The 13790-nt window shown below is 43.1% G+C and overlaps 1 protein-coding gene across 2 annotated transcripts in view; it reads left to right on the top strand.

Annotated features, from left to right (window-relative positions):
* Positions 1-13790, top strand: part of MINDY3 (MINDY lysine 48 deubiquitinase 3) — a 190116-nt gene that overhangs the window by 115690 nt on the left and 60636 nt on the right. For both annotated transcript variants that reach the window (XM_069211595.1, XM_069211594.1), the window contains exon 12: positions 9311-9383. In XM_069211595.1, coding sequence (XP_069067696.1) covers positions 9311-9383 — 73 coding nt within the window. The remainder of the gene's footprint in view (positions 1-9310; positions 9384-13790) is intronic.

Below are 13790 nucleotides of genomic sequence, written 5' to 3'. Positions count from 1 at the left end.
TTTATTCAACATTTCAGCTTTGCAGGGTATTCTGGGTAAGAAAACTTTGGGGAATCCACACAAGTCACACCTCTGTGGACTCCCCCGAATGTCTAGTTTCCAGAAATGTTTGGGTGTAGTGTGTTTCTCTATATGGCCGCCGAACCCAGGACCAAAAACACAGGTGCCTACATTACAAAACCAGTTTGTTTTGCGATAGATAATTTTGATGTCTCCACAATACGATTTGGGCGGTGGAATTTGGGGCTGAACTAAATTGGGGAGCTCCCAAGAGAGCACTCTCTCTCTGCTTGCCGCTGCATTCACCTGCTCTCTGGGTTGGGCTAACCCACTATTACCCCGTTGTACAGACTGTGCTTGAGAAGGGACTGCAGGACTGTCCTCATCACCTTCCTCATAATTTACTGGAAGAGGAGTTTTCGAATGGGACTCCTCCGACTGAAAAATCACTCCCAAAGTATGCGCCATTGTCCTATCCCTCAGATGCTGTCTCAGTATCTGATGTCTCAGTCTCTGATCCTATGTCAGAGCTGTCCTCTATAACCCGAGTGACGGCAGCAGTCCTCCATCAAGATGCCATCTCTGCTATTGGCTAAACTGTTGCTCTAAAACACTAGCCTACGTAGACAGTCAAAAAATCGATGGTGTGTGTGAGATACGTGCAACAGTAGAGGCCACCTTACCTGCTCTTCTTCCCTCAAACAGCACGTTCTTTCAAGACACTCAAAAAACACCTTGTCACATACCGTTCGTCACAGTCTTTAGCACCTCCTGCGCCCAGTCCAACAATCATTATTGGTGCTCCCACTCCCTCCTCCTCGGATTCCCTCATTACCACCCAGCAAAAGTGCCCTTCATCTCTCCATAGCCGCCCTCCACCCGGACATACATTTCATTTGTATTATAGCGCAGGTAATGGCTGACTTTACTAATGTGCTCAGCCTTTTACATAAAGTACAGATTTGCTCTTTGCAGTAGGCATATAAACTTCTGTGCTTCTTTATGGCACTAAAGCTGCCACTAGACAAGTCTGACCCTTTTGTAGCAGAAACATAATCACAATACTTACTTGACTTTTTTATTTCTGCCTAAAAGCTACAGTTGAAATGCGTCAGTTGAAGTATGCGCATTGCTTAGAAGACGCAACTGCAAGACAACTGGTGGCAAATAAATATATCACTTTTATATGTGGGTCTGGTTTTCCTGGGGGCCGATCGCAGCCCCCAGGGAAACCACACATGTATTGACAAAAGTGATATATAGATATAGAGAGAGAGAGAGAGAGAGAGATATATATCCATGTAGATAGATACATCTACATGGATATATCTATATATATATATAGATAGTTGTATGGTTTCCATGGGGGCCAACCCTTCCCCCCCAAGTGAAATCCCTGGGGTCTAGTGGTGTTTCCTGGCTGCGATCGGGGGCCAGGAAACACTTTCAGGAAGGCCTCGTAAGAAAGGGGAGAGTCTCCCCTTTCTTACGAGGCCTTCCCGAACGTGGGGAAGGCCGTTTGGGGCTGTTTTCCCCATTGGAGCAGGAAGCGGCTACAAGGCCGCTTCCTGCTCCGATGGGGAAATCCACAAAGTGACGTCAGCTGGGGGGCGGCACGGAAAAGCTTCTGTCTCTCCTGGGGAGAGAAAAAATAAAATAATAAATCCTTAACCCCCTCCCTGGTGTCGGCCACTGGTTGTGACCCGCACCCAAGGGGTTAAGAAGATGGAACACATACCACGCATTTCAGGGACAGTGTTCTGGGATGCTACACAAAAGCACACAAATCTGCATCCTAATGACTTTGTTCAGGTTGGTGTTTCTGCGGTTGCAGTCACCCAGAGAGGTGTTTAACACTCTGTGCCGAACATATTCCATGATGGAAGCTACAGATCTTGAGAATTCTGCTCTGGGAACACTTGGGCTTCTTTGTTTGTTTATAACACCACCATGAGGTATACGAACAGAGCGTGGACAAGCTTTATTAAGCACTGTAGGAAGCTTGCCTTCTGCACAGTGTACTTCATTTTAGTGCACTATATAGAGAGTCCAGTGGATCCCTAAAGGTTTGCATAGGAAGAAATAGGTAGGTCTAGTGCTGTTTTTGTGGCAGTGGGAGCGAGCAGTTAGGCTTATGAGTCATGTTAAGCATTTGTTGTACTCGGAGACAAATGAGCCACACACTCACAAATAAATCTGAGACAATTTAGAAAAAGAACAGTTGCTTTTATTTATGCTTTGAATCAAAGAACTTCGTTGTAAGGTAAGCAGTTTTTAAATTAAAAATATTTGGAAAATTCCTCTGTTGATTTTTGAAACCGCAGAGGCTTCAGTGTTAACCTATAGGAGGAAAAAAAGAACACAGTTTCAAAGGTAAGTTCTTGACTTACAACCCCAGTCTTCAGGGTTTTAGACCAGCACCAGGCGGGATTCAGGTTGGTACTAGGAGTTGCACCCACAGCAGCATGGAGGTGGCTAGGTGCAGAGGGCAAAGTCAGAGTTGGTGCCTAATGTTAAATGATGTAGACCAGGGGAGGGTGGTGGTGGGGGTTGGGTACTGTTGATGTGCTGCTCCCAGGTCAGAGGTCGGTCTTTGGGGTTGATCCAAGCACTGGAGGGGAGAAGGGGTACAAGGTAGCACCAAACGTACACCCTCAGGGGCACGGGGAAGCCAGGTGCAAGATGCAAACAAAGCGTTGGTCGCCCAATGCTCTCCAATGGAGACGGGAGTATCTGCTGAGGCACTGCCTATAGGTGAGTAAAGCGGACTCAGGGGTCGATCTCCTGGAGTTGAGGTAAGTACAGGGGTTTCACAAGGCAGCACCAAATTTAACCCTCAGCGGCTCTGGGTGCAGGGGTGTCTTTTGGCATCGGGATCAGGTTACCAGTCAAGTCATGGTCTGGGGGGAGTCATCAGATTTAGGCTTCAGGTGTTGCTGTGGAGTTTAGCAGGGGTCATCCCACTGTGAACTCATGGTCGGAAGCGCTGGGGAACCTTCACTGGACTTGTGGGCCTTTAGGACTCAGAAGGGGGGGGCATCGGGTGTAAAGGTGGTCCCAGGCGGCGGTTTTGCGGTTCCCTCAGTCAGACAACTTCTTCTTTGGAGATGGATTCTTCTGGACAGGCCCTCTGTCCACACAAGTTCTTGTTCTTTATTGAAGGCAGGAAGTTCAAAGCTTTGGAGGTTGCTGGGATGCAGGTCATCTTCTTGTGCAGGTTCTTTGAAGGCTGCAGGCAGGCTGGTAGAACTAGGGCTAGGGCTGGAGCTAGGTCAGTGGATGTTTTCAGTCTTCTCTGCTGGTGTGACTTTGTGGTGTCCGGCTCTTCTTAGGTCAGCAGGAATCTGGTTCTAGGGTTCAGGGGTGCCACCTAAATACTGAATTTAGGGGTGTTGCAGGGAGTGCCAGGTGATAGCCAATGGGCTACTCACCTTTAGGGTGATAACACCCTTCCTATGACCACTTCTTTTGGGAAGTGGCATAGCCCTAACCCTATTGACTTAATTCCTTCCATGCAAGGTGGAGGAAGTAGTGTCTGCTTGAGCTGGTCCACCCTAGGGGTGGGGCAGGCATGAAATGGGCACGCCTCCTAATTTACCTAATTTTCCCACCAGTCCTGCTGCCAAAAATGGAGTCCGGAACTTTGGGTTGTCCTTCTCCACCATTTTGAGAAGCCTGGTTTGCATTTCGAAGGCGGCAAGTCCTTGAAGCTCCCCACCCTGGAATGTCAATCCTGCCTGGGAGAGGAGGTCACACCTCTGCCAGAGCATTTCTTTGTTCTGAGCCCTTGAGAGCATTGGCTCTCATCTCAGGGGGCCAGAACTGTCTTAAGGTGGCTGTACTGGTTTTGACCAATCAGTGCCTACACTAGGAGTTAGCAGGTTTTGCATGGGGCACCTCTAAGTTGCTCTCGGAGTGCGTGTATTAATAAATCCATCACTGGATTCAGTGAGGGTTTAGCAATACGAGATGTTTGATACCAACCATCCCTTTTGTCAGTGAAGTCATCATGTAGCTGGGGAACTCGTAATGCCCAGTGTCCAGCACATGTACGTAAAATCACTGTTCACTTACTATATCTGAGAATCGGCAAAGAGAAAGCTGGGGTATAGCTGCTCATGCAGGTATGCCCTCGCATTTAATATAATGCGCCCTGCCTTTAGGGCTGGAAGGCCCGCTAGAGGGGTAACTTACATATATTGCATGCAGTGCAAAAGGGGAGGGCACACAGGCTGTTTTCATTTTTGTTTTGCACCAAGACAAGCAGTCTGCGAAAACAGCACTGTGTGCACTTAGTGAAGGGGTCCCAGAGGGTGGCGCAACTCGTGCTGCAGCCCTCAGGGGCCTTCCTTTACTACTTATGTCCAAGGTATCAGGGGTACCATTTAATAGGGACTTATAATGGTAGCTAAAGGTGTGCCAATTGGGGAAAAAACAAATGTGGAGTTTTAAGGAAAGGGACCTCTTTAACACAAACCCAGTGCACTTTCAGTCGAAATTGCACCAGTGAGGGGTGACCATGTCAAGAAGCACTTTCCTACAACCACCCTTTCAAAGAGGGTGATCAGTTCAGGGAACTCTGTCTCCTTAAATTCCTACGTTAAGATGTCAAGTTTTTTTCTTCTGATTTGAGTTCCAGTTTGAATGGTATTTAAGGTAGGCATTTATGGGTGATGGATGTGTCCCAGTGTGTTCGTTCCCTTATTTTTCGTTGTGTTGGAACCTTCCTTGGAATCTTCTGGGTCATGTTTGTGCTTGGGTCTTACCTCTACCCTTATGTTGGGGAGAGACTGGTGCTTTGCTGCCTACTTCACCAATAATCTTCAGAAGGTCTTTTTGCTCTTTGTGGCCCTTTTCTCATTATTTGGACACTCTAAGGAGGCACTTGGCACATTTCCAAGAATTTGTTTATGCATTGTGGACAGTGGAAGATGTTGCCCGTTCTTCAAGCCAGGATCCATAGTCCTCAAGAGCAGCATGCTCCCAGCGCTCATTGTTTCGCAGCATTGACGTCTCTAACTGTAATAGCTATGATGTTCGTAGTCGTCCAGCTGGAGAAACAAGCTGCAGGGAAAGAGGCGTATAAGGAGAAAAGGGAAATGGTTGGAGCAGGTTCTCTTTGACCAATCACCAAACTTAGTTTCCCATATACCTAACAGCAGCTCAATTGAAGGCGCACGGTCAGTGGAAGGTAGCAACCATGGTTCTCCAAAAATATTTTTTTTAACGAAGGCTTAACTAATTTTAATTTAATACTTTAGTCATTTTAATTTAATGTAGGGTTAAGTAATAAACTGCAGTATAATTAATTACTTGAGGTAATCAAGTGGGTAAATGCATTACTAATATAGAACACTAATTTAATGTCTGAAACAAGTTCACCCAGCATATCACAAATAAAGACTTAATTTAAGTCTGTTCCTCTAGCACTTGTTTGACTTACGCACTGCATTGGGCTTCGATAGTCAGACTGTCACAATCAGTTCTCCCATAGGTAAAAAGGAAGCCCAGTTATCTTGAGCTGCATTACAGTAGCATGAAAGATAGTGTAACAAACTTTGATGTGTTGCAGATAGTGTAACAAACCTTAAAAGATTTGCTTCATTTGCATGTTTGACTGGGGATGGCAACCAGAAGAAAGTGTTTCTTGAACTTCTAATGCCTTACACACAGCTGTCTGAAAATGTGCACGTTATTGAGTATCTTTCAGAAATAAAATGAGGTAGTCCATGAAGATGAAACATTTCTGCTGAAAGCCCTTGGGCCATGTCTTCTTGTTTTGGTAACTTGGAACAAAGGGAGAAAAATGGGCCAGCTTTGAGAATGTGTCTAATGTAATCATTAATGCTTGATCTACCTCTGAAACCGGAACACCATCATTTACCAAGGTTCATGAGCCACTGACAATGGATATACATATCCAGCTTTCTTAGAATGTAACAAATTGTATTAGGAGCAATAACGGGACAGGCAATAACTATATTCGTTGACCTCTGAATGAACAAGAGGTTAAAACTAGATACAACATACTCTTAAATCCTCTGTGACCACAAGTTGCAGTCATGACACATCTAGATTACGTTTAAATATTGTACGTTTCTGGGAACAAAAATAGCTTGTTGGCTGAAATGCAACTCATTGCGTCTGATCAAAGGGGTCTTTAGATTAGTGTTCCAGCTTCTTTAGATACATGTGTTTTACCATCTTAACTCTATACTAACAAGTCTGAACAGTTCTGGCTACATAGTTACGAGATACAGGCTGATCAAAACGCTGGTGCTGGCTAAGAATGAGATAGAACATTTGGCCATATATCTTTGTATTGGGACTAAATCAGTCAAAAAAGTAAAGCACTTGTTTCGTTTTTCAATTTTTGTGGCTGATTAGGCATCTTTCCAAACACAAAGGGAGAGGCTGGCATTTAACTATTTCCTTTCCAATTAAAGAGCCACAGGTTTTTTCCTCATATTGACTGAATGCAGGTTTTTGACAGAACATAGTAATTTTCCTAAACAGCAGAAAAGGTTTACAAATGTATACATGTTTTCATACAATATAATTGTACTTTGGAGAGAAGAACAATTGTGACTGTGCCTTGACTGGCATCTGCTATTGGCATTTTTGAGGTGAGGGTAGCTCTCAATTATCCTTGTGAGTTTAAACTAATGTGACCTTATTTTCAATTTGGAGTTCTCTTACCTAGTTAACAGTTTGTTTTAATGGTATCTTACATTATGTTGTTGTTCCTGTTAACTATAGAGGTTTATCTTTTTACTGTGAATAAACCTGTTCCCAAGAATGTTTCCACTTTGACACTGTACTTACATAGCTGGTATATTTGTAAATATTTATTTGTAATTTTATGTAATGGCGGATAAAGAGGTATTTCAGAAAATAAAAGCCCAAATCCTGCAGTTCTTCCTGATACTGCCATGTGAAGCTGGTGCACCGTTATGGGTGCAGGACCCATAAATATTTAACATATAAAATTGCAATTCAACCGGCATTCCAAATAACCACAATGTTTTATTTAAGGCTTAAATCATCTTTCACAGAAATGACTTGCACTGGCAATGCGTTTCAACCATAACGGTCGTCTTCTTTGGCCCAGGTGAATAAAGAGCCTCCCACTCCCATGAGACATATACCATTAATCATCATAGACAAAGAAAAAATTCTTCAGTAAATTCTGCAAGTAATTTTAAACGACCCCAATTGTAAATATATCAGCTGACACATTTTGAGCACATACACAAATAATTCCATCCTAAATTTTAAATTGGGACATTTATATCCAACTAAAAGAAAATTAATCTTCACAAATAGCAATCAATTGTTGCTTCCAGACCTCAAAGCAACATACTCGGTAATATTACTATTCCACCAAATCAATAATACTCCACATCTAGATGGTATATGATTCCAGGGGAATGGCCAATATTAAAACACTAATTGAATTAACAGATCTCAAATAGCTCGGTCGTAGTTTACACTGTTGTCCATACAATGTCAAAATTATCCAGTGTGCACAAAAAGTTCCTCATCCTGGTTTAAACCCCACGGGTGCTTACTGTTAAGTCGGATTATGTACTCCAATTCCATCCTTCTTAGTCAGCGCTCCCTATTACACCTCCCCTCCCCCCACCCCCACCCTCCGGGTTGCTGTCAATTCCAAAAAAACATTGTTTCAATTTTACCTCCATGTACCAAATTCCGGTGGCGGGCATATATAGGTTATATCATAATTTTTAATGGTGCACCAGTGTTCCAAAATCCGTTTTTTCATGGGGAAAAATCATACTACCCACATATTGCAATCCACATGGACAAAATAAATAAATGGCAAAGTCTGAATTACAATTTAGGAATTTTTTGATCTTTACTTCCTTCCCTGTCGGTAGGATATATCCTTTACAATTGACACTATTTCTACAGGCCTTACGTTTGGCACATTTGTAAAAACCATTTTGTTTGCCTAAGAAGGTCTCCCTACTTTTAAGTTGATAACTGTGTACTAACAAATCCTGTAAAGAACTACTCTTTATTTTGGACGATTACCTTATCTGCCTTTATCAAATGCCAATATTGAGATATTTTCCTTACCTCAGGCGAAGAGGCATTAAAAGTAAATATTAATCTCCAGAGTATTTTCAATATCTTTTATTCTTTTTCTTTGGAATTAGTAGTGCATCCATTTGGACCTCCTCCACCTTTTGACAGGCATTTTTGATTACTTTGATCGGATAACCCCTCGATCTGAACCTCCTGATCATATTTGCTTGTTCATTTAAAAAACTGAGATGTACTACAATTTCTTTTTTCCCTAAGTAATTCCCCATACGGTATACTACACTTGAGCTTAGGTGGGTGATGGCTTCGAGCATGCAAAATACTGTTTCCCGCTGTACTCTTCCTAAAGTTAGGTCTGTAGGGTATATCCTTCAACTGTAACCTCAACATCCAAAACTTCAATAGCTTGTGTATGTATCTTATATGTAAATTTAAGGTTCAAATCATTAGTAGGTAACCAGTCTTTTTTTTTTTTTCCTCTCTCTCTCTCTATATATATATATATATATATATATATATATATATATATATATATATATATAGAGAGAGAGAGAGATAGAGAGAGATATATATAGAGATAGAGAGAGAGAGAGATATAGAGAGAGAGAGAGAGAGAGAGAGAGATATAGAGAGAGAGAGAGATATAGAGAGAGAGAGAGATATAGAGAGAGGGAGATATAGAGAGAGAGGGAGATATAGAGAGAGAGAGAGATATAGAGAGAGAGAGATATTAAACTACAACAGAGGAAATCCGGGTTGGAAAATAAAGCGAACTAAAAACTCCAAAATCCACAATAAATCTAATAAAGCAGCAGTCTTTTCTAAGTGTGTATTGATTTTAGCATGAACCAATTTATCTTAATGTACAGTTATCATTCACAGTTGCAGAAACACGTGTCAATCAGTGATGTTGCTAAAAAGGTGTCCACTCATTCTCAGAACTGCAAACATTGCTAATGACCAGTAGTTGTTCTTTCACAACTGCTAATGTGCTCTATTGGATTTTTAGAGAGAATCCCTATGATGATGTAAGATCACTGTGAAAATCACTTAACCCTATAGTAAAGACCATTCCTAGGCTTCCAACAGTACAGAGACTGCATATAGTTATAGTCAAGTAATGACTATTTCAAGTTTATTTTTTGCTTGCTGTAGCATTATATTATGCAGAAGGCATTTAAAAAATATATTTTCTGTTTCACTGTTTGTTGGGCTTTATTATTATTATTTTTTTTAATAGGAAATGACCATTGTTGCTCCTGAAGGCCCCTCAGCACAGGCACGGAGAGTATTTCAAACATATGACCCTGAAGGTGAGGGATGTTTTGCTTTTTTGTTTAAGATGTTTTTTTTTTCTTCAATAAAGAACCTAATGGTGTGGTCGGAATGTGCTTGTATTCTTTACAGAGAAGTTTATGTAGCTAAAGAGCATTCTTATGTCAGTATGCTGCAGAGGCTTCCCTTGTGTGACTAATTTAATAAAAGGGGCTTCTGGGGAATAGTATGCGTTACAAAATGCGGTTGCATTACCTGAACAGATAATAGGCAGTTTTTTTTTTTTTTTTTTTTTTAGAAGTTTAACCTCTGAATAGCTCGTAGACATCCCATATTCTCATAGTAGAAAACTGTATGTAAGAGTGAGCATAAATGAGAACTCATCCTTTATAAGCATATCTATTTATCATAAATTTCTAGTGGCAGTATGTAAAGAAATGGCTCCCTGTTGCAGTTACCCCCCACTTTTTGCCTGATACTGATGCTGACTTGACTGATAAGTGTGCTGGGACCATGCTAACCAGGCCCCAGCACCAGTGTTCTTTCACCTAAAATGTACCATTGTCTCCACAATTGGCACAACCCTGGCACCCAGGTAAGTCCCTCGTAACTGGTACCCCTGGTACCAAGGGCCCTGATGCCAGGGAAGATCTCTAAGGGCTGCAGCATGTCTTATGCCACCCTAGGGACCCCTCACTCAGCACAGACACACTGCTTGCCAGCTTGTGTGTTCTGGTGGGGAGAAAATGACTAAGTCGACATGGCACTCCCCTCAGGGTGCCATGCCAACCTCACACTGCCTGTGGCATAGGTAAGTCACCCCTCTAGCAGGCCTTACAGCCCTAAGGCAGGGTGCACTATACCACAGGTGAGGGCATAGGTGCATGAGCACTATGCCCCTACAGTGTCTAAGCAAAACCTTAGACATTGTAAGTGCAGGGTAGCCATAAGAGTATATGGTCTGGGAGTCTGTCAAAAACAAACTCCACATCTCCATAATGGCTACACTGAATACTGGGAAGTTTAGTATCAAACTTCTCAGAATAATAAACCCACACTGATGCCAGTGTTGGATTTATTAAAAAAATGCACACAGAGGGCATCTTAGAGATACCCCCTGTATTTTACCCAATTGTTCAGTGCAGGACTGACTGGTCTGTGCCAGCCTGCTGCTGAGAGACGAGTTTCTGACCCCATGCGGTGAGAGCCTTTGTGCTCTCTGAGGACAGAAACAAAGCCTGCTCTGGGTGGAGGTGCTTCACACCTCCCCCCTGCAGGAACTGTAACACCTAGCAGTGAGCTTCAAAGGCTCAAGCTTCGTGTTACAATGCCCCAGGGCACTCCAGCTAGTGGAGAGGCCCGCCTCCTGGACCCAGCCCCCACTTTTGGCAGCAAGTCCAGGAGAGATAATGAGAAAAACAAGGAGGAGTCACTGGCCAGTCAGGACAGCCCCTAAGGTGTCCTGAGCTGAGGTGACTCAGACTTTTAGAAATCCTCCATCTTGCAGATGGAGGATTCCCCCAATAGGGATAGGATTGTGACCCCCTACCCTTGGGAGGAGGCACAAAGAGGGTGTACCCACCCTCAGGGCTAGTAGCCATTGGCTACTAACCCCCCAGACCTAAACACGCCCTTAAATTTAGTATTTAAGGGCCTCCCTGAACCTAAGAATTTAGATTCCTGCAACTTACCGAAGAAGAAGACTGCTGAGCTGAAAACCCCTGCAGAAGAAGAAAGAAGACACCAACTGCTTTGGCCCCAGTCCTACCGGCCTGTCTCCTGCCTTCTAAAGAAACCTGCTCCAGCGACACTTTCTCAAGGACCAGCGACCTCTGAATCCTCAGAGGACTGCCCTGCTTCAAGAGGAACAAGAAACTCCCGAGGACAGCGGACCTGCTCCAAAAAGACTGCAACTTTGTTTCAGAGGAGCAGATTTAAAGACCCCTGCAATCCCCGCAAGAAGCGTGAGACTTGCAACACTGCACCCGGCGACCCCGACTCGACTGGTGGAGAACCAACACCTCAGGGAGGACCCTCCGGCGACTCCGAGACTGTGAGTAACCAAAGTTGTCCCCCCTGAGCCCCCACAGCGACGCCTGCAGAGGGAATCCCCAGGCTCCCCCCGACGGCTGGAAAAGACCCTGCACCCGCAGCCCCCAGCACCTGAAGGATCGGGACTTCAGTGCAGGAGTGACCCCCAGGAGGCCCTCTCCCTTGCCCAGGTGGTGGCTACCCCGAGGAGCCCCCCCCTTGCCTGCCTGCATCGCTGAAGAGACCCCTTGGTCTCCCATTGATTTACATTGGAAACCCGACGCGTGTTTGCACACTGCACCCGGCCGCCCCAGTGCCGCTGAGGGTGTACTTTTTGTGTGAGCTTGTGTCCCCCCCGGTGCCCTACAAAACCCCCCTGGTCTTCCCTCCGAAGACGCGGGTACTTACCTGCTGGCAGACTGGAACCGGGGCACCCCCTTCTCTTCATTGAAGCCTATGCGTTTTGGGCACCACTTTGAACTCTGCACCTGACCGGCCCTGAGCTGCTGGTGTGGTGACTTTGGGGTTGCTCTGAACCCCCAACGGTGGGCTACCTTGGACCCCAATCTTAACCCCGTAGGTGGTTTACTTACCTGCAAAACCTAACAATACTTTACCTCCCCCAGGAACTGTGAACATTGCACTAAGTGTCCACTTTTAAAACAGCTATTTGTGTTTTATGTGAAAAGTATATATGCTACTGTAATTATTCAAAGTTCCTAAAGTGCTTACCTGCAATACCTTTCAAATGAGATATTACATGTAGAATTTGAACCTGTGGTTCTGTTCTTAAAATAAACTAAGAAAATATATTTTTCTATAACAAAACCTATTGGCTTGGAATTGTCTCTGAGTGTGTGTTCCTCATTTATTGCCTGTGTGTATGTACAACAAATGCTTAACACTACTCCTTTGATAAACCTACTGCTCGACCACACTACCACAAAATAGAGCATTAGTATTATCTCTTTTTGCCACTATCTTGCGTCTAAGGGGAACCCTTGGACTCTGTGCATACTATTCCTTACTTTGAAATAGTGCATACAGAGCCAACTTCCTACACAGTAGAACCAGTACTGTTATGGTTAGGTCAGAGTTTCCACAGTAAAGGCATTTTTTTGTTTTCTTAACAACTTTGTGTTCTGTTCAAGTAATCTGCATTAAACCTTAAAAAGAGAACATCACTTGAGGGTTGTTGATGGCATTTGTTTTGCAGAACCATGAAGTTGGGACCAAGAAAGAGTTTCCAAAAGTACAATTTCCCGTTTCAATTATTATAGGAATCTTTACTCTCCAACACAGGGGAAAAAAAAAAGATGAATTTAATTACACCAAATTCGATATAAAGGTAGAACGAGAGTGCCTTTGCAAGGTTTGGTCTGTATCCATTAAGTGGATTTTTAGAAATTAGTGTTTTTAAAAAGATGCATGCATTGGGCATGAGCCGGTTAAATTTAAGCATTATCTTGACCGTTAATTCGTTGAGTGTCCAGTACCAAGGATCTCCATGGTTACAAAATAAAAAAAATACCTGGATTTGATTAGCCAAGGGAGCTATTTAACTCGTCCATCAACCACTTCAATATCGCTTATCCAGAGATGGTGCTGAGGTACCAGAAAGATCTGAAAACTTTGCAGCTGCCACTAAAAATTGTGTGGACTCAAAATGCATTTGCCACGCAATCCATCATCTGCTCCAGAATCTGCAGATCTTAACAAAAAATGTTTGTGCGCAGTGGAAGGCCAATTGCATAGATTACCTGGCAGTCTCTGAGTTGCTTATTTCTGTATTTTGGTTGATTAAAAAATGTTCCACGTTATGTTGCATAATCTTCCCTTTCTTGCTTTATAATTTGGTGCTCCCCTGCCACATAATTCCAGTAGCGCCGCGTATAAGGAACGTAGGATGAACACATTTTGCCTCCCATGCCCATATAGTCAAATTCTAAAGAAGAAAGCACAATTTCTTCATGGGATGCAGACAAATGAAGAATAAAAAATATATATAGAATGCAGCTGCAAATTGTATGCTCATAGAGGTGAAACCAACAGATGGTACTTATACTGTACACTTAGTTTATTTTTGTGTTTTAGCGTTTATATGCTGATGTTGAATTTGTAATTTATTTATTCTTTTTGTAAATACTTTTGTAAGTTCCTGTGGCCTTACAATTCCACGCAGCATTGAGTCCTCTATAAGAAACAAGGCTAGTTGTTTTATGGAAGAAGTTTCTTCCTGTAGTCAAGATTTTCTCATTTAGCTGTGAAATGTGAATTTCTGGACCATAATGACAGCCCTCAAACCACTCTACAGGGTTTCAACGTGTGGGATTTTTGTAGCTCAAAAAAATATATTATGCAGTAAAGTTCTCAGTTATGCATTAAAAATGCAAATTATGCTTCACATTCCGTGT

The sequence above is a fragment of the Pleurodeles waltl genome, chromosome 10, assembly GCF_031143425.1.
Source record: "Pleurodeles waltl isolate 20211129_DDA chromosome 10, aPleWal1.hap1.20221129, whole genome shotgun sequence".
Classification (NCBI taxonomy): domain Eukaryota; kingdom Metazoa; phylum Chordata; class Amphibia; order Caudata; family Salamandridae; genus Pleurodeles; species Pleurodeles waltl.
The sequence above is the reverse complement of the archived record's forward strand: the minus strand, read 5'-3'. Positions and strand labels throughout refer to the sequence as shown.